The sequence below is a fragment of the Chionomys nivalis genome, chromosome 2 (assembly GCF_950005125.1).
Source record: "Chionomys nivalis chromosome 2, mChiNiv1.1, whole genome shotgun sequence".
Lineage (NCBI taxonomy): Eukaryota > Metazoa > Chordata > Mammalia > Rodentia > Cricetidae > Chionomys > Chionomys nivalis.
In genome coordinates, this window is record NC_080087.1 from 38,099,972 (window position 1) to 38,120,956 (window position 20,985).

Genomic DNA, 20,985 nt, shown 5'->3' on the forward strand with positions numbered 1-20,985 from the left:
GTCTATTATTTTCTAACAAGAGACAATAAAGGAGATAGATCCAGATGGGTGAGAAGGTATGGAGAAACTGAGAGAAGTAGAGGAAGAGAAAACCATAATTAGATAGATTAAATAGATTGTATAAAAAATTGATTTTCAATAAAAAACACTTTTAAAAAGAAAAGCACAACACTACACCCTTAAGGTGCAGTTCAGTTCCCTTTACCCTTTTTATAAGAGAACTGAATTCATTAACAATGGAATAAGCAAATCACTTCTCAAAAGTTCCACCTCTGAGGTTGGGAGGGCACCAACACCCAGATCATCTTACAAACTGTCAGTTTCTTAGTTTTTTTTTTTCCTCTTTGTATGATAAAGGACTCTGACAAAATCAGCTTAAGGGGAAAGGGGTCTAGTTGTCTCACAGTCAAAGCTATAGCCCATCTTGTTAGATAAGTCATGGGTGCAAGATTTTGAAGCACACATCATAGCAAATCCAAGAGAGATGAATCCATGCATGAGTGCATGCTGCTGTTCAATTCCATTCCATTTCTCTATTTATATCATCAGGGATCCTAGCCAGGCAATACTGCTGCTCAGAAAGAGGAATAGTCTCTTCATCTCTATAATTAACATAAACTAGCTAATTGCAGAGTCATCACCCACCAGATACCCACCTCCCAGCTGATTCTTCATTCCATCAAGTTGACAGTTGATTGGCACAGATGGAATGTGCTCCCTTTCCTGTCTTTATTCTTTTCTGCATGCTTTATCACTTGCTACACCCCTGACTGCTTCCTCTTCTTCAGCTCTCTTATTAATCAGATTCTATCGTTTCTTGTCATGGTTATTCTGTCATATTTGATTCTCTTCTCTTGACCCGATTTTGCTTCAGGTGATGGTTCATATGATCTAATTCTTCTCATGTGTCCTGTGCCTTGTATTATGTGATGTGATACAAGATCTGGTGGATTTGGAGCTGCTAAGTCCCAGATTTCTTTGCATTTTAATTGGATTGGACTTGGTTTTGGTATGCAGTTTTATTTTATTTTATTTTATTTTGTTTTTGGTGGGGGAAGATAATTCTTTTCATTAGATTCTTTCCAGACTTGCCTTCAGAATTTGTTAGCATGAATCTCTCTACTAAGAAAGTATCCTATACTTTACTTGGGGTCCTCACTGCTATGAAGGCACTCCAGGTCAGAAAATGGGGAAACAAACCAACTCCAGGAAACAAGTTTTGCTTCAGGCATTTTCCCAACCACTTCTTTTATAAATTCTTTTTAAAAAAAAACAATTTTTTCTCATTTTACATACCAAACCCAGTTCCTGCTCCCTCCCCTTTTCCTGATAACCACTTCTTTTTGGTGACTTGTACAACAGCTTTGGCTGGTTTTCTTCATTTGCCACTCAACAGTTGGGTCCCTTCTTGCAGAAATGCAGATCTCTCGCAGAAATACAAGATCTCTTCTTGCAGAAATGCAGATCTCATGCTATTCTTCAGCTTGTTCTTCCTTTGCATTTGACTGAACAGATTCTTTCTAAGTTGGCCTCCATGCATGCCAAACTTTCTGCTTGGCTTGTCCGTACTTACCTTCAGAAACCATGGCTTGGGAGCTAACCTGAGGCATCTATAAACCTAAATTCTTTCATTCACCTTTCTCAGTGATTGTGTTACCTTTGTATCTGATGCTCAATATTAGAAGCTGTCCAGTCACATACATTTGGTCAAGTGTTCCTGTGACTTAAATGAGGGAAATAAATCCAGACCCCATTTGTCAGCCAAGCAGACAACTCAATGAATTATCTTCAGAGAGCTCAGTTGGCACGATTATGAAATTTTAATTTTTGTTTCCAACTGGAATTCATTTTTATTCATGATAAGGTAAGAGTGCATAACTTATCCTTTTCCCTGCAAATAATTCTTGACTCCAGAGCCATGGTCCATCCTACTAGAAGAGATTTGACATTTGGCTAAAAATTAAGTGTCCACATATGAATGGGGCAATTGTGGACTTGTCTTTTAGCTATATTAACATTTTGAATCTTTGTATAAATAGTGATTGCTAAAAGGCGTTTGGTTTTATTTTCATCTGTAACATTAGATGAGTTATATTTTCTTACCTCCCTGCTCAAGGTTTTGTTTAGACCAAAGATATCAAGTCATGCAAAGTTGCAAGAGAAGAAGCTCCCACTGCTTGCAAGACTAAAGGGAATGAGGGGGTTTTCTACCCGAGTCAAGTCATTGTGTTGCATTTTGTCATTTTTCAAGTTACTGATACTTAGTATATGAATTCTCGTGTTTTGAACTTATTCACCTTTTGATATCTCCTCTGTTATTTTTAAGTCATTTTAATTATTATTTTCTGTGTATGTTATGCATATGTTTGCATGTATACAATGTGTTCTTCCTAAATTGGCCTCCACCTTTATTTTGTGAGAGCGGGTTCCTTACTGAAGTTGGAACTTGCCAATTTAGATAGAGTAACTGGCCGGCAAGCTACAGACCTATTTTTTTTTTTTTTTTTTTTTTTTTTTTTTTTTTTTTTGCTGCTTAAAGGCTAGGATTAGAGTTGAAGGTTGCTCATGTAGTTTTCACTTGGAGACTAGAGATTTGAACTCAGATTTGAAGCTCAAACTTGTACAGCAGACACTTTACTGATACTGCAATCATCACAGAATCCTTATTTACATTTCTTTACATGTCATTATCCTCTTTTGCTTAACCTTTTTCATTCTCTTTTTTCTGATTTAGGTTTGTGTCTGTGTCTTCTCTGCTGTTCTTTGCTTTCTTTCACATTCAAATAATTCGTATCTTTATTTTTTCCTTTGCTTGAGATAGGGCCGCATTCGATAGCCCGGGGTGGATTGAGCTCAAACTGCTGCCTTGGTCTCCCGCACTGTGCTTATTGTTTCTGCTCATAAGTGTTCTGTTGGGTATGTTGCTTCAGTACTTTTATTCCAAAGCTAGATGACTCAAAGAAGTTAAAAATCAATGTCTGGACAATTCCAAATGCAAAGGGTAGCACACATCTAGATACCTATTGTGATTTCCTTATTATCCTAGTTGAGGTCTCTCGGTTTACTGGCTAATGATTTTGTCTGTGTATATTAACACACAAGAAAACAGAATTTCACAGCTGAGTGAATATATTAGATGGAATATTTTGTGTAGAATCATAGTGACCATGAATTCCTCTGGCCTGACCAAAAAAAAAAATCTAATGACAAAGTACTAGATTTTATTAGTTTTTTTGTCTATCAAACCACAACCTATTCACACTAAAATACTACTAAGGAAAGTATATCTCCCTTATAACTTGTTAAACTGATGTGGGAGGTGATGTATGCTGTGAATATGTTTTACTGCCATTGGTTAATAAAGAAGCTGCTTTTGGTCAATGACTTAACAGACTATAGTCAGGCTGAAAGAGATCTATATATAGAGATAGAGTAGGCAGAATTAGTGAGAAGCCATGCAGCCACTGCAGGAGAGAAAACACCTGCACTGGTGCCCATTGGAACCTTGCTGGTAAGTCACAGCCACATGGTAGTACAAAGATTAATAGAAATGGGTTAATTTAAGATATAAAAGTTATCCAGAAATATGCTTAAGCTATTGGCCAAATGGTATTGCAAATAAATGTAGTTTCTTTTTTCCCCACTTCTTTTATTTATTTATTTATTTATTTATTCTTTTTTAATTAAAATTTCCACCTCCTCCCCATTTCCCATTTCCCCCCCTCCTCCCACATATTGCCCCTCCCCCCCACTCCCCTCCTCCTATCCCCACTCCTCTTCTCCTCCCCCCACTCCATTCCCCCTCCCTCTAGATACTGAAGAGCAGTCCAAATTCCCTGCCCTGCGGGAAGACCAAGGTCCTCCCACTTCTATCTAAGGGAGCCATCTTAGGGTTGGCAAGAGACTTGACTCTAGAGGGGCTCGCAGGTGTCCAGGGAGATGTCCCCTGCTGATACCTTGGGCAACTGAGGAGAGGGAACCTGAAATGACCCTATCCTATACTGATGAATATCTTGCATATCACCTTAGAACCCTCATCTGGCGATGGATCGAGATAGAGACAGAGACCCAATTTGGAGCAAGGGACTGAGCTCTTAAGGTCCAAATGAGGAGCAGAAGGAGGGAGAACATGCGCAAGGAAATCAGGACCACGAGGGATGCACCCAACCACTGTGACAGTGGAACTGATTTATTGGGAGCCCACCAAGGCCAGCTGGACTGGGATTGAATAAGCATGGGTTGAAACTGGACTCTCTGAACATGGCGGACAATGAAGGCTGATGAGAAGCCAAGGACAATGGCAGTAGATTTCAATCCTAATACATGAACTGGCTTTGTGGGAGCTTAGCCTGTTTGGATGCTCACCTTCCTGGACCTAGATAAATGTAGTTTCTGTTTGTATACTGCAGGACTGGGGATAGAAACCTCCGCCAATATTAAACTGAAAGTTTCCCTACCTAACAACTCTTTCAGGTAATTATAAAAAGTGTTCTTTGTGCCTATTACATTTCATCATTAACAAGGAAAACAAAATGTGTATGAACATTAGAATGCTCTTTTATATACTATTTTTCTGAGAGAAATAAAGTACATCTCAAACTAATATTATAGCAAGAATATATCTTTGCTCTAAGACTATTCTTGGTGACCTTGAATCCTTGGGAGTGGTAGATACTTTTGCATAGTAGATTTCGTAGTGATTATAGTCAATGAGTGATTCCTTGGTCTATACATGTTTCAACATGTATTTACTCATTTATCCTTAACAATTTATCTGAGTTATTCCAGGGAGAAAATATTTTCTGGGTCCCAGTCTATTTCTAAATCATTCTTGATAGGTTTTGATTTTTGAAATTAGAGAAACTACCAGCTGACTTACCCTTTTAACCTTTATGGCCAGGTCTTTCTCTACATTCAGAGTGATTTTAATTAATCCATTAGACTTAATTCAAAATTCAAGTTAGATTCAAGTTAGAGGGAATTGTTGGTGGAGAAAAGAAAGGAAAATTCCACTTGTTGGTGACTTTTTATTTATTTATTTATTATTTTGAGACAGGCTCTCACTCTGTCTATCCTAGAAGCACTATGTACCCACAGCATTACTAACCTCAAACTCAAAGTGACCCTGCCTCCTCACTTGAGTTCTGGATTTCAGGCAAGAGTACCATACTCTGCTTGAACTTCACTTTTGAACAATGTTGAGAAGCGTGGAAGATGACTGCTAGTGTTTTAACTTTTTTAAACAAATGAGCTTGAAATCTGCTTCCAGCTTCCACACAAACTCCCCCTCAGGGGTCATATGTCAACACCCTAATCAAAATATTTTTTTTGATCCTTGTTTGTTTAAGAATGTACCATCAATCAAAGTATTTTCTCAGATCTTTTTATGTAATAAGAACCACACTGCCTGAGCCATTCCAGCATTCATTTTCTTCCTGTACACAGATGTAAAGTGGGCTCTCCAGAGAACGTCTAGGGAGTACAACAAAAGAATTTGCTTCATGGAAAGGCTTCATCAGGCAGAGCTTAAACCCACTTACTATAGTCATTACTAGCAGCATAAACTAATGGATGTTTCTCTGAACTATGCAATATGATGGTGTCGAAAATAAGAGTGATTTTGTCAAAAAAAAAAGTCTCCTATGGTTAATTCAGTAATGTTCAAAGACAGAATTTTAAACTTAACAGGAATGTAAAAACTGAAACAAGTGCACCAAAGCAGCATCTCAGAGAATTTTACAGACACAGAGAACTGCTCTTGGATGCTGCACCAACCATTTCAGTCCACTAGGGGACCCTTAAGCAAATGACTTTATCAGTATTCCAGCAGCATTTGGTTTACTAATGCAGTAAATTAGCCTAACTCTGAAATTTCCAAACTGTTTCTGAACAGCAGCTGCTCTCAGACAGCCAGCAGGGTTCTCTGTCCTCTATCTAGTTCAGTGCTCCTCTTCTGCCTGTTCTCCCACCTCAACCCCTTGCACAAATGCCCTAAAGACAAGCAGTAACATTTGCCCAGGATTGTGGAAATAAAATGTTACCCACTGTACCCAGTGGGCAGCTGAGTTAACCATTTTGGAGAATTAAAATGATACAGGAAAATCACATAGAAACAAACTGTCAATGGTGCCTGACATCTGCTCATGTAGGAGAAAACATTGGCGTGATTACTATTGAGGAATTAATTCACAGTTGAGATGATGAAACAGTTTTGGTGGCCTGTATATAAATTGGTTATGATCTTCTGGACTTCATCCACGATTCACACACACTTTCCATGTTGTAAGGAGGCTGCTTATTCATTTCCTGGTTGCCCAGACGCCCAAAATAATCACACAGAAACTATTATTTTCAATAATGTTTGATCAATAACTTAAGCATATTTCTGGCTAACTCTTACATCTTAAATGAACCCATTTCTATTATTTTACATTTTACCACAAGGCCTGTGGCCTATGGGCAAAGTTCCAGCTGGCAGCTTGCATCTTTCCCTTCTGGCAGCTACATGGCGTCTCCTGAGTCTGCCTTATTTCTCCCAGCATTCAGTTTAGTTTTCCTCGCCTAGCTCTCTCCTACCCTATCACAGGCCAAAACAGTTTCTTTATTCATTAACCAATAAAAGCAACACATAAACAGAAGGACTTACCACACAATTTCCCATTTTCTGTTTAAATGAAAAGGAAGGTTTTAACTTTTACATAGTAAAATTACATATAACAATACAGGTATTAAGTAAGAATTACAGTTATAATATTTATATCTACTTTATCTTTTATCATATCTAAGGAAAACTATAACTATAACTATTTATTCTTCAACTCCATCAAAGACTCCAGAAGGATGTAATATTACCTAAGTAAGCAGGAGGTGCATCATAAGCAACTTCCAAAAGTCTAGAGATAACAGAGACATCTTGCTGTCTGGAAAGTCACCCAAAGTTTTTCTGTATTCTTGGAGCAACCATCTTCAGCATTCAGGCTCAAAGTATTCAGCAGACTTTTAAATTTCAAAGACAGTTCTGTCTATATTGGCAATTTATCAGTCGTCTTTTTCTGTATTCTACAGAATGTCTTGAAGACTTTTTCATGAAGCAGGAACCCCAAAGGACTGTCTCACCTTCTTTAGGTAACTTCAGAAGTCATTTTTATGTGGGTCCTGTATGTCCAGTTCATACAGCATAACGTCAAGCAGTCCAGGCAAGAGCAGTTTCTTGCCCAAATGTCTAACAAACTCCATAAGAAGCCTCTTTGATGCCCATCTTCCTCCTGAATTAATTGGTACTGCCAGGAGCAGATGTGTCTCATTGTCATAAAAAGTCTTAAGCTCTTAAAACATTTTAAATGCCACATTCTGTAATCTTTGAAAGGTTTGAAAATTGTCTATCCATCTGAAATATGTCTCTGTACATCTAGAAAATCTAACTAACATGACCACAAGCTTGAGTATTATAGATGATTATCTATTAACCTATATTTCTTAATTGGACATTACATTTTTAAATGAACTGCACAAACACAATATCTTAATCAAGACCAGAATATATATATATATATATGGTGACTACATGACATCTCCTTATTCTGCCTTTTTTCTCACAGCATTCAGTTTAATTTTTCCCACCTAGCTCTGTTCTACCCTATCACAGGCCAAAACAGCTTCTTTATTCATTAACTAATAAAAGCAACACATAGAAGGATTTCCCACCCCACTCCTAAAGACCCTTACTTTCCACCAAGTAGCGTTGTTTCATAGGATTAAAGGTATTCTTTATTGAAGTGGTTTGGATTCTTGAGTTTGGTGACAATCAGGATGACTTGTATGAAGTCAAAGGAGCTCTTTTATCAGGTGTGGTTAGGGTGCTAAGAGAATCAGGAAGAACTGCAGTGGCTTTATTACAGGAGCACACACACAGCATCTTTCCCCTCTATTACAAGGAGCTGTATAACTAAAGAAATAGAAAAATGTTTCTCAATTCATCCCATTTACTTTTAAGGAAAAGTGATTACATTTCATGAATAATTTTTTACCTTAGGAATTAACACTAAAGAAGGAGAGACGGCATCATGTTCTCATAGTCTACAGGCCATGGCTATCAATAAAACTCAGCGACTAAGCAGATGTAAAAGAAAATCATGATGTACTATTCCTATCAGATTCTGGCAGTGGCTCTCATTCAAATGGCAATTACTGGCAAAAAAAAAAATTAGCCTCAACTGTTTAGATAAGGGAGCTTATTGAATTTACAAACAAGGACCTACAATTTTCCATTTCCTTAGCAAGATATTAAATCAAGCAAGCTAAGTGTGTCATCATGACTATAATTTAAGTGATGTGACATGACAGTTAAGATGTACTGTGGTAATTTCTGAGAACTGGCAGTATTATTGTGGTATCAAAAATTTATATGGTTCAGTTATTAAGGCAAATTGTTTCATTCATACTGAGGATGCTGACAGTAAACCACTGAGGGCTTCCACGGTACTCTAAAAAATGCCTTCCGTCGTCAAAGAATTTGCACACTGTGTTACCATCATTTTGCTCATGGAATGGAAATGGGGACACTGGCAGGCAGCGCTCTGTGAAGTGAAAATGATCTGCTGCGGAATATGAAGTGTTTCATTGTGGGTGGTTAGAAGAAACAGCTCAGCCAGACGAAGGAAGTTATCTTTGGGATCAAACTACTATGAACAGGATGTCCAAATGCTTTGCTCTGATGTTATTTCATATCCCACTTGCTTGCTTTCCTTCTGTTAGTTTGATTTTCAGCCAACAGAAAGAAAAGGCATATGACCAAAAAAGAAAGGATGGAAAATATGGTAATGTTAATTTCTATTAGTAACTACCTTTAATTAGCTAAATTTTAATATAGTATCATCAAAAAAAGAAAGAAAGAAAGAAAGAAAGAAAGAAAGAAAGAAAGAAAGAAAGAAGAAAAATGTTTGAAGCTCATCTGATTTTTGACCCAAATTTCTTCATGAAGCTCTTTCAGCAACAAAAAAAAAGAAGTTCATTTTTATTTTTCTACTTTTGGGCAATGTTAAGCAGAAGAAATTCAAGGCAGGCATATAAGCGGTTTCTAAATAGAATAGGATAAAACGACTTCATGTCATAAAGGGCAGAGCAAATAAAAGTTTAATTATATTTTTATTACAGCTATTGAATTTTATGCAACATATGCTGTCTACTTTAAAATACATGTTCATTGAAAACCTACTTTATTCGTTTACACATTTTTAGTAGTAGCATTTAGAAGCCTGTTAAAAATAAGAACCTGGTTATGAGTTAAAATGTTTCAATCAGCTAAAATTACCAGTTCCTATTCATTGAACAGTCTATAACTACTATCATTTTTATTTCAATGCTCACATATTACGTAGAACAGATAATAATTGTAAGTATACTTTTGTTTACTTAACCAATGAAGAGGTTTTATTTTTTAATATAACCAGCATTAACAATATGTTCTCAGAGGTGAAAGGTGATGTCATTACCCAATCACTAGGTTTTGCCATTGCCAGCTTCTGGTGTAATGAGGTAACTTAATCCCTGACTAGATACTAATTTTCATACACTAGGAAAATTATTCACATAATAATTAAATTTAGTTTCTAACAAATTATTTGGCAAAAGAAAACAGAATCCTAAACACCAAAAAATACATATAGAGAGACTTTATGTACAATAGCAAAAACTTCACACACACAAATACACACACACAAATACATACACTGTGAATTTTCAAGGTTGCTCTCGTTCATCTCTGTGTGCATTTTACATGTGTGCTTTCAATATGGCTAGTTCAGGGTACTTCTCTGTCCAAATTTCTAAAAAATATGTAGTCTATACATATCTCATAGCAAGCATTGAGTTAGATACATAATAACTCTATTTTTCCAATTAGTGTGCGTATTGAATAGAAGGAAAAGGCAACTGCCTTGCTTATCAATTTTGAAATAAAACTGAAAGAGATGAGGGGAACTTTGTAAAATATGCCACCCTAGACTGCTGTAAAAGACAGTTATATTTAAATAAATGTATCATGGTTTATGCCAACATCTGAAATATGTTTTCTAAAAGACTCTAGAGATTACATTAACATTAACTGTTTCAAAAAGTTTACCTAGAACCAATATAAAAATCTAAAGCTGTCAAAGACTTTTGCTATCTCCAACTTTTTATCAGTCATGTCATGTGAAGATTGCCCAACTTATCTCATTATGTTGCTCCTTGAAATCTAATACAGTAGATGTTTGATTTCAATTAAAAAATATTAACTAAAACTCACTTTCTACGTTGACCAGTTAAAATACAATTTCCATTAGAATGGACTTACTTTGTTTCCCAAATATGGAGCTGGTGCCCTCCAGTAGTATCCATTCAGGAGGGACCTCCGTGCCTCTGAGTTACTGATGCTGATCTGCTGAGGTGAGTCTGGATCATCAAGCTGGGGAGCCACCTGAATGCGACCTGAGATGTCTGTGAGATACCAGCCACGCATATCTTGAATCTTAAAGAAAATATAACAGTCCCTGGTTACAAAAACAAAAACAAAACACACACAACACACATAAACAAGCAAAAGATAGAAGTAGTTCATTTATTCCAGCATTGAGCTTGCTGGTTTTGAAATTAGGAGTGGGGAAAAAGCTACAGACACTTAAAAGCTGTAGGGACTGTATCCGGTGTATATATCACCATGCTTACCATGTGTATTCCCATAGAATCCATTGTTTATTTTTTAATTGATGCTTTTGAGAATCTTGGTTGACCCATGTAATATTCAGTTTTTACTATTCCTTAAAACGTGACTCCAAGAGCCAGGTATGCATGCTTGCACACATGCGTGAGCATGCCCATGTGGCAGATGTGTCTGTGCATACAAGCGTGCAAATACAGTGTGGGTGATTGTGGTGAGGTCAGAGATTAGCACCTACTGTCTTCCTCAATTCCTTCACCATTCAGGTTTTGAGACATATTCTCTAACTTTCCTGACACTGATTTGGTTAGAATGGCCTTCAAGCCCAGGACCCTCCCATCTCTGTCTCTTCAGTTCTGGGGTTATTGGTTTGCCCCACGGCACAGGGCCATTTATCTGAGTCCTAGGGATTTTAATTCAGGTCCTCATGTTTGCATAGCAAGCAAGTTGGTAGCTTAACCAAAAATATAAATTGATTCTAACTCATACAATGGTTATAATGTCATATAATTTATCAAATAATTTGACTTGGAATTTTACACTCTTCACTTCAATAATATTTATAACTGTTTTATGAAACCTAATATCTCACAAGTGTTGCATTTGTATTCATAAAACAGAGGACAAAAGGAAATCATACATGCAAGACCTAAAGGGTAGTTTTTCATTCAATATTTCAATTCTTCCTACTTTATAAATGTTTTGTTTTGAGGCTCCAGGTCATTTGAATCCACAAGAATGTTGCTATGACAACATATACCAAAGCTGAATATATACTTTCCCACATGATTTAAGTACTCTGGGGACTTATAGCCTGGCCCAGAAAAGGAAATCACTTTAAAGTAGAAATAAAAAATGAGTAATGATTTTTTAATGATTTCCTTTACATTGTTATACCCCAGTCAAGGTCAAGCCTACCTTCTACTTCCAATTGAAGTCATCCTGTCTAGTTAAGACAAGGTAGTGTTTGCTGAGATGTAAGGCTACCAGCAAAGACACTAGGGTTGTATTAGTTTCATTGCCATTGTGACAGAATACCTAATATCAATGCCTTAAGATTGGAAGGATTTATTTTGCTTCTAGGTTCCAGAAGATTTGTCCGTCACAGTGGTCAGATTCTGGTGGAGAAGAGCCATTTAACTCATGATGCCTGGTAGGCAGAGTATAGAGTTGAAGAATCCATGGTCTGACTCATCTTCCCCAAACCTATCCTTTGGACTTGTTTCCTCTTACCAGGCCCCACTTACATTAATACCATCTCCCAATTGTCTATTCAACATTTTAATCTATCAGTAGGATAAACCATCTATGTAATGAGAATCCATGTAATCCAGACTTCTTTGCCTATATGCAGAGGAGTACTCTACTTAAGTCCTTCTCAACCCTCAGTCTAGGCAAGCTGATAACCAAGGTAAATCACCACCAGTTTCAGAATACTACTGCCCAAGGTATAGTTGGTGTTTCAACTGATTGATAGCAACCAGGGTGTTAAGGTTAACAATGTATAGACTAATTATAACTATTAATTTTCTTTTTTGTGTAGAGATTATTTGATTTTTTTTTTGTTCATCTTTAAAGCTTTGGGATATCTAAGACAGCTTTACTCTAAAGAAAAGACCAAACCGGGTCAAAGGCTATTGGCTAAGTAGACAGTAGTAAATTCTGACATCTGCTTCCCTATCTAACTTTAGCTGTCCTTCAGGCATTCTGAGACATCTGAATACGATTGTGGATCTTCATTCTGAAGACCAAGACTTGAGTGAGACCTCTTCCCTGTCCCTTGGCAAACCATAAAGCTTAAATTTAGCAGTGGAGTTGTCAGGAACTGTTAAGCATGACTCTGTAAACAGAATGAAGAAGTTAGACTTTGAGTCCATTTGTTATTGTTTCCTTGAAGTTTTCTTTGAAATCAATACATTGGATAAGTATCTAGAGATCCTCACTCAGACACAAGAGTACAGTCAAAAGCTACTTGACTTAAAAGCGATATAGACAGTACAACATTTCATGATTGTGCTCTGGAGTAGTTTGCAGATCGAAGCTGAAAGAAGTGCTTAGGAGGGAGCTTATCAAAATATCAGTCTGTAAAATGTAACTCTGGCACGCCTCTCTGCTGTTCACAATTGATTCATAACTCTCCAGGAAGAACCTCACAGTGTCTCCGGGGTCTCTCTCCAGAGATATATGTCTTAATTCACTCTAAATTCCTATTCTCCCAGCCTACTTCCTCTATGGTCTGCACTCAAAGTTCAGACAAGGTGACTACGGCAATTCCCCAAAATCCTGTTTTCCTCTTACATTTTTTTCTACAGGGGAACAAATGACTCTCTGAAGACAGACAATGCGGAGCATGATGGGAAATGTGGGTAGACATGTAACAGGTGTTTGCTTTAGAAAGACAGTCTCATTTATTCCTGAAGAGCTGACAAGACCCGTTTTTATTAAGTTACAGTGAGCTTATATTTGTGAATGGAAATGCAATATTTACCATTTTGATTGTATGTTTTCTCTCATACATCCTGTGCTTGGGATGAAAGCAACATGATTTTCATTATGTTTCACACAGGGGACCTGAAAGGGTGGTATCTATCTCAAAGATGATTCAGTCCAAACGCTTACAAAAATACTTTAATAAAATTATTTTAGTTGTTTGGGATTGTGGTGTGTGTGTTTGTGTAAGGTATGTGCATGAGGGTGGATACCCATCGAGGTCAAAGGAAGACATCAGATTCCCGGGAGCTAGAGTTATGTTCAATTGTGAGCCACCGGCTATGTGTATTAGGAACCAAACTCCAGTCCTCTTCAAGGACAGAAAGCACTGAGTTATCTCTCTAGGCCACACATACAATCTGAAATGTTTTTGAGTCAAAGTACAAAAACAGTATTTGAAGGAAATTCCTAATGCTTTCCTTCTGGACAAGTTTAAGTTTTATCTAAGTTTGCTTTTGTTTGTTTGCTTTTGTTTTGGTTTTTGGTTGTTATTGTTGGTTTTTTATTCAGTTTCCTACAAAAGAACAAAAATAGCAGAGACGGGGAGAAGCAGGAGCATGGGGCAGCGTGTGAAGGCAATGAGCATCCTTACATTTCCATAGGTCCAGTAAGAACTCTGACATCTGTTGGATACCCCTGAACAGAAGCACTCGTCACAGCCCTTTGGATTATCCTCTTGCAAGTTGAAGAAGCCAGATTTGCAACGACTGCAGTCTTCACCTTCAACATTCTCCTGAAAATGTAGGGAGGTGTATTAGCAACAGAGGCTCTTCCAAGGAGGGGTTAGATCTATGTTTGCATAAGGAAAACATGACCGTAGTCCTCATTTTACCTTCGCATCCACTTTTAAAGCACAGCAATAGAATGGAAAGCAATTGTTCTAAAGTTTCCTGTTTATACCTGTTGTTCTAACATCACAGTCTATATGTATTGTGGGGTTTACTGAGTACTAAGCACTGCACACAGACTTATTATTTTGATATTTATTAAGAATGTAGATTAAATATGCTGAATCAAAAAATTTCTAATATATAAAAATTGCCAAATACTTTCATATTACAGGTTAAAAATAGATGCATTTGAGGTAAGCAGAGAAGTTTGAGATGTGGAGAATTTGGGGGAGAATATATATAGATACGTAGAAAAGGGAGAAATTTTTCCCTTCTTGGCTTAATAGGTTATTTATATAGTAATACTATGGAGAAAACTCATTCTTATTTAGTGACTGTTCTCCAGATTAGGATCATTAATCCTCCTCCTAGTACACAGAAAATGTGTTTGCTTCTAGGTGAGGCTATATTGTGTTCTCAGACCAAAAGAAGCTGACTACACAGCGAAAGCCTGGAGGGTTTCATCTCTTTATTTAAGAAGTGCTTAATTTTGATTTCGACCTCCAAATGAAGGCTTCCTCTGCAGGAAATAGATTTCCAGCATCCTTAAGCATGGATGACTCTCTATCCCCCTCCTTCTTGCATTCTCCTTCTGCCTCATTGTATAGTTTTCCCTTTCCTTAGACAGAAAACGTGTTTCCTAACTGTTTCTGTAGCTTCAAATGCACTGTTTTATTATCATCACAAAACCAAATCAGAGATTATTCTCTCCAACTTCATGTAATATTTAGTCAGAGGTAGAAACCTGTTGTTTTATTTCCAGTACAGCGGCTACACCTGAATCTAGTACTGGTTCTGCCAATAATTGAGGCTTCAAAGGAGCAGCTCCTAGGGGACTTTTATATCTCCCTGTCCTTGTTGTCGAATGCAGTTTTAACTAAACCTCTATTGCTCTATTATCAATAAGACTTGAGAATCAGAGGCTGGGGTGAAAACTTGCCAGCTCACAGAGGTTGAGGAACAACTAGCTGACCTTCTTTCTTTGTCAGTGTCTCTGAAAGATAGTGTCCTTCTGCTCTGCCAAATCAAAAGAGACCACCACACCCAAAGTCCCTCCTTGCTACTTCTGTGGGTATCTCTACTGTCTTTCATACCGTCTCTTACTCTTTATAATAATTTCTGTCAACTAGTTGCTAGCCCTACCTCTTGACACAAGGTAGACTTTATTTAATTAATGAAAACACAAAGTCAGGTGCACAGGCTTATCATATAGCACACAACAGAAACCATCCTATGTATATATTCCCAGAAAATAGCAAGTTTCCTTGACAATGTTGAGAAATGGCTCCATACATTATACAGCTTTATTAAGATTAAACAAATTGCTTGGTGGTAGTATTTTTATGCATACTGAAGTGTTATGCACATAGTAGATGCTTATTAAAGATATATTTGAGAGGCTAGGGAGATGGTCTAGTTGACAAAGTGCTTGCTGCATAAGCCCAAAGACCTGAGTTCTAGCACAAACATTCAAGTTAACAAACAAAAGAAAAGAAAAGAAAACAAAAAACATAGTATTGGATGCTGGGTATACAGTGTGAGCCTCTAATTCCAGTACTGGGAAATCAAAGTCAGGAAGGATGTCAGGCTTCCTGGATAGCCAATCTGAGCAAAATCGACAGACTCTAAATTCAGTGAAAAGCCCCTGTCTCAAAATATAAATGTGGAGTTTAATAGAGGAATACACCCAACATGGCCTTCTCTGGCTTCCACATGAATGTTCACATAGACAAACCAACACATACATTCACACATACACAAATATATGTAGAAAGCCAATTTTGAGAATATGAGGTGTTAAAAAATATAAAAGCAGAAGACAGAAAATGGTCCCCAAATAAGGAAAAATTTGCAAAGACAAACAAAGAGGTTCTTCTTAGATCTGAGAGATTTATTTAAACTTTGATTTTTGGCTCTTAATATTCATGACCTATTCATAACTTCAAATATTTTTGCATTTGCTGGGTCCTTAACAGGATGGCATGCCTACAGTGCCATTCCATGTCTTCATATTTAGTTTGGCTATGTACAGAAAATGAAGTGTGGTTACTAACATTCTCACCAGTTTTAAATTTTCCAGGCTGATTCCAAATATTTTGTGACAATAGATGTCAGCAAAATACATCTACTCTCAGACCTCTAGGGACAAAAAAAAAATCCCCAAAGCTGAAAGGAGAATCTTCAAAAGATTGGACAGGCAGGAAAGATGAAACATTTCTAGAAATATAAAATTTAGCTTTTTCTGTTGAAGACACAGTACAGCTGGTCTGAACACTGTGTTCTTCTGGGCTCTGTCTAGTCTACTTTTCATTTACTCTAAATTGGAAGCAAATAATGCCACTTTTCTGAGATTTAGACTGAGCTAAACAATTAGAAAATTTTAGACATCAGCTACAAATCCCTTAGCTGCACTTTAGCTTTGTAATGTGACCTTGAAAAAACTTATAAGTAAATCACTGCATATTCAGTTTAATCTAATAACCTGAAGCAGCACATTAAAGTGGGAATTCTAGGTACTGTAAGAAAGGAGAGTAGAGTCAAGGTCTCTGTTCTTAAAAGCCAGTGTCTATCTAGATAAAAGGATACACCTGAAATCAACTTTGCTGTGAGGTAGAATATGGTTAGTGCATCTCTGAAGCAAATTAACTTATGAGAACATACTTAAGGAAGCACAAATTCTTCCTGTGAAGGCTTTATGATGAGAAGGGAATTGCAAAATAAACCTTGAAGCATGGTTAAAAAGTTATACTTGTCAGGAGGTATAGGGAGACATCTATGCTAAAAAAGACAGTGAAAATAATGTTTAATATGAAGGAGGTTTCATTTGTCACTTATTATTCTAAAATAAACTCACTGAAACTTTCCTGAATGGTAAAAATTTCATTTGTTATTTAAAATTAAAGGCTGACTGTCAAATAATTGACATTTAAGGGTATCCTAAGAGACAGAACCTCTTCTCTTAGGATATGAGAGATAATTAATGTGAGCTAAGCAGTAGACAAATTCACAGAATTATAACTGAGGCAGTTGACAGTCATAAGTAAAATGCTTATGAGATGTAAGACAGTGGGACACAGACATATTTCATTACTATACAGTACAGGAATGGGTTAACTCAGCAGGTTTGTATGTTCAAACACATCATCTAACAATGAATGTTATATTAGGGCAATGGTTCTGAGCCTTCTTAAGGCTGCAGCCCTTTAATACAGTGCCTTATGCTGTGGTGACCCCCTCAACCATAAAATTATTTTCATTGCTACTTCATAACTTAATTTTGCTACTTTTATGAATCATAATGTAAATATTTTTGGATAAAGATGCTTTCCAGTGGGGTTGTGACCCAAAGGTTGACAACCGCTGTGATATGGGGAACTGAGGCACAATTAATAAAAACCAGGGACAGATAAGCAAGACATCCAGGCACTGGCTCTTACCTTGACCTCAGCCAGAATGGCGATCCTGCCTCCAGAAATCTCAGAATAAGACTAAGAGTAAAGTTGTCTCCTTCTTTTTATAATCCTCTCTAGGAGTGAGATTAAAGGTGTGCACCACTGGGATTAAAGGCATGCACTTCTATGGCAATTACTGTGGCTACTGGGATTAAAGGGGTTGATGGAGGAATTACTTTCATTTAATAAAGAAACTGCCTTGGCCCATTTATAGGCCAGCCCTTAGGTGGGTGGAGTAAACAGAACAGAATGCTGGGAGAAAGAAGCCGAGTGAGTGAGTCGCCATGATTCTCCCACTCCAGACAGACGCAGGTTAAGATCCTCCCTGGTAAGCCAGCTCGTGGGGCTACACAGAATATTAGAAATGGGTTAGATCAATATGTAAGAGCTAGTCAATAAGAGGCTGGAGCTAATGGGCCAGGCAGTGATTAAAAGAATACAGTTTCCGTGTAATTATTTCGGGCATAAGCTAGCCATGTGGGCGGCCGGGTGCCGGGGACGCAGACCCGCTGCTCTTATTACAACAGAGTGGCACCCAACGTGCTAATGAACTCCACGTAAAACCTGAGAGGGCTTGAAAAGGAGAGAGAGAGAAAATTTAAGACAGCTTTTTGCTGTTTCTGGGTTGCGTGCCGCAAAGAAATTGTCCTGACTCAACAGCAGGAAAAAACTGGCTGTTTTAAAATGCCGGCTTTCTGGGCTGTGCCGCCATTGCGATCTCTGTTTGGCTCCTGCTGGAGACAGAGCTTTTGAATGGATCATTTGGAGTAAAGTGCTACGTCTTGCTTGATGGCAATGTGGACTGCTGTGTGCCTGGAACTGTGTGTGGCTCAGGGGCACCAAATGGCTCTGAGGCAGGAGCGGCTCCGCTCCGCCATGCTGAACTGTGCTGGTCTCAGGCAGGAACTACCGTAATTACTGTAATAACAGCTCAGTTACGGTTTAGACTGGGCAGGACACAGGCGGTACCGTATTACCTATACATGGTGCAACTTAAGTTTTTAAGAAATGCTTAATATTTTAAGAAATGCTCCTGAATAGTAAAAAAATTACAGATTCACAATAAAACAGATTCAGACATAAAAGACCACTAAATGAGTCACAGTGTTGGATGAATATACGTAGGCTTGAGAGAGAAAAAAAAATAGAGAGAGAAAATAAAGTTAATGCCCTTAAAAAAAGGGGGATAAAGTCATTAAAGAGACAGAGTACAGATAGTTATAGATTAAAAGAAAAAGAAAAATAAGCCATGTAAAAATGGAAAATTCACAGAGAGTCTGGATTCTTTGTATTATTGTGTTTTCTTTAAAATTTTTGACTGTGAAGGAGCTAAGTACAGAGAGACATTTCATTATATGGGCTGCCAAGCTAAACCAGAATGGATACAAGGGTATTATGATTTCAGAATATGGGTCTAAGGATATGATGCTTTGGAGAGGGTCTTCTTTTGTTTTCACAGAGGATGCGACCCTGTGGATTTCTTCTATCCCAATATGGTATGATAGACCACGCCCTCCTGAAAGGTTACTGTGAACACCCTCAAAAAATTACTTCACTCAACTGCCAACTGAGATGACCCTGGCACACAGGTTATCCCATAAAAGAACTGAATAACAGCGCCCCCATTCAGCAGGAAGCAGTTTGGAGAGAAAAACTGCGCCCATGTTCCCAAATATGGTTTATAAATGTTCTTTTACATTTAAAGGGGGATATGATATAGATATGAATAATTTGCATTGGTATGGATTTTAAGGTCAATTTTGTTATATGTATATGTATTTCTAATCTTGATTAAGGTATTATGATTGTATAGTTCATTTAAAAATGTAATGTATATAGGTTGTTAATGGACAATCATCAATAATAGTCAAGCTTGCAGTCATGTTAGTTAGATTTTCTAGATATATAGAGATATATTTTAGTTAGATAGGCATTCTTCATATCTTTCAAAGACTACAGAATATGGCATTTTTAATGTTTTAATAACTTAGGGCTTTTCATGATAATGAGACACGTCTGCTCCTGGCAGCACCAATCTACTTCAAGAGGAAGATGGGCACCGAAGAGGCTCCTTAAGGAGTTTGATAGCCATTTGGGCAAGAAACTGCTCTTGCCTGGACTGTTACATAAACTGGACACAGAGAACCCACAGAAAGAGGACTGCTGAACTTGCCTAAAGGTGAGATGGATTTTCGGGGTTCCTGACTCATGAAAGAGTCTGCAAGACATTCTGCAGGACACAGCAAAAAGTGATTAAACTGTCTTTGGAATTTCCTGCTTGATGAAAATGTCTGCTGGATACTATGGGCCTGAAGGCTGAAGATGGATGCCCCAACGGTACAAAAGAACTTTGGGTGACTGTCCAGGCAGTGAGATGTCTCTGTCATTTCTAGAGTTTTGGATCTCTTGTTTACTTAGGTAATATTATATCCTTCTGGAGTCTTTGATGGAGTTGAAGAATGGATAGATAGTTATAGTTTTCCTTAGTTATGATAAGAGATAAAATAGATATAAATATTGTAACTGTAATTTTTACTTGATAACCATTTTGTTATATGTAATTTTACTATGTTAAAGTTAAAGCCTTTCTTTTTGTTTAAACAAAAAAAGGGGAAATGATGGAGGAATTACTTTCATTTAATAAAGAAACTGCCTTGGCCCATTTATAGGCCAGCCCTTAGGTGGGTGGAGTAAACAGAACAGAAGTCTGGGAGAAAGAAGCCGAGTGAGTGAGTCGCCATGATTCTCCCACTCCAGACAGACGCAGGTTAAGATCCTCCCTGGTAAGCCAGCTCGTGGGGCTACACAGAATATTAGAAATGGGTTAGATCAATATGTAAGAGCTAGTCAATAAGAGGCTGGAGCTAATGGGCCAGGCAGTGATTAAAAGAATACAGTTTCCGTGTAATTATTTCGGGGCATAAGCTAGCCATGTGGGCGGCCGGGTGCCGGGGACGCAGCCCTGCCGCCCCTATTACAACAAGCGGTGTGTTACCACTACCTGAGCTGTAAGGCTGACCAGCAGGGCTGCTTTACTCTCTGAACTTCGCGCAAGCTTTATTTATTAAAATGCAAATAAAATTCCACTGCAGGGAACTAACCAAAAAAATATTTGAGTCAGCCTTCTAAAATGGTTTTGTTTCTGTGTGAACTAGGTTCTCATTGGCTACTTTCTATTAGTACTCACTAAATGTCTTATCTCACTCATCTGGAGGCTCCAGAGTCATGCTGTATCAGTGAGACTCCGTGGCTAATACAGATGAAGTAAATATTTGCCACTTGAGCATTCCCTAGTAATGTGACTATCTTTTTAACAAGACCCTGGCTGCAAGAGTTGAGCGAGCTTCCTTAGTTAGCAGTACTCCATCCTTGTCACACATGGTAGGAGATTACCCATCCTGCATGCTTCCACTGGGAGAGAATGACTCACTTCTTTTGCTTTGTTTCTCCTGGGCTC

General features: G+C 37.7%; 1 protein-coding gene across 2 annotated transcripts in view; it reads right to left on the minus strand.

The window, feature by feature from the left end:
- The window catches only part of Lama2 (laminin subunit alpha 2), a 603,732-nt gene that overhangs the window by 306,326 nt on the left and 276,421 nt on the right, over window positions 1-20,985 (minus strand). For both annotated transcript variants that reach the window (XM_057755686.1, XM_057755676.1), the window contains exons 11-12: window positions 13,779-13,919; window positions 10,334-10,507 (exon numbers count right to left, since the gene is read on the minus strand). In XM_057755686.1, the coding sequence (XP_057611669.1) occupies window positions 10,334-10,507; window positions 13,779-13,919 (315 nt within the window). The remainder of the gene's footprint in view (window positions 1-10,333; window positions 10,508-13,778; window positions 13,920-20,985) is intronic.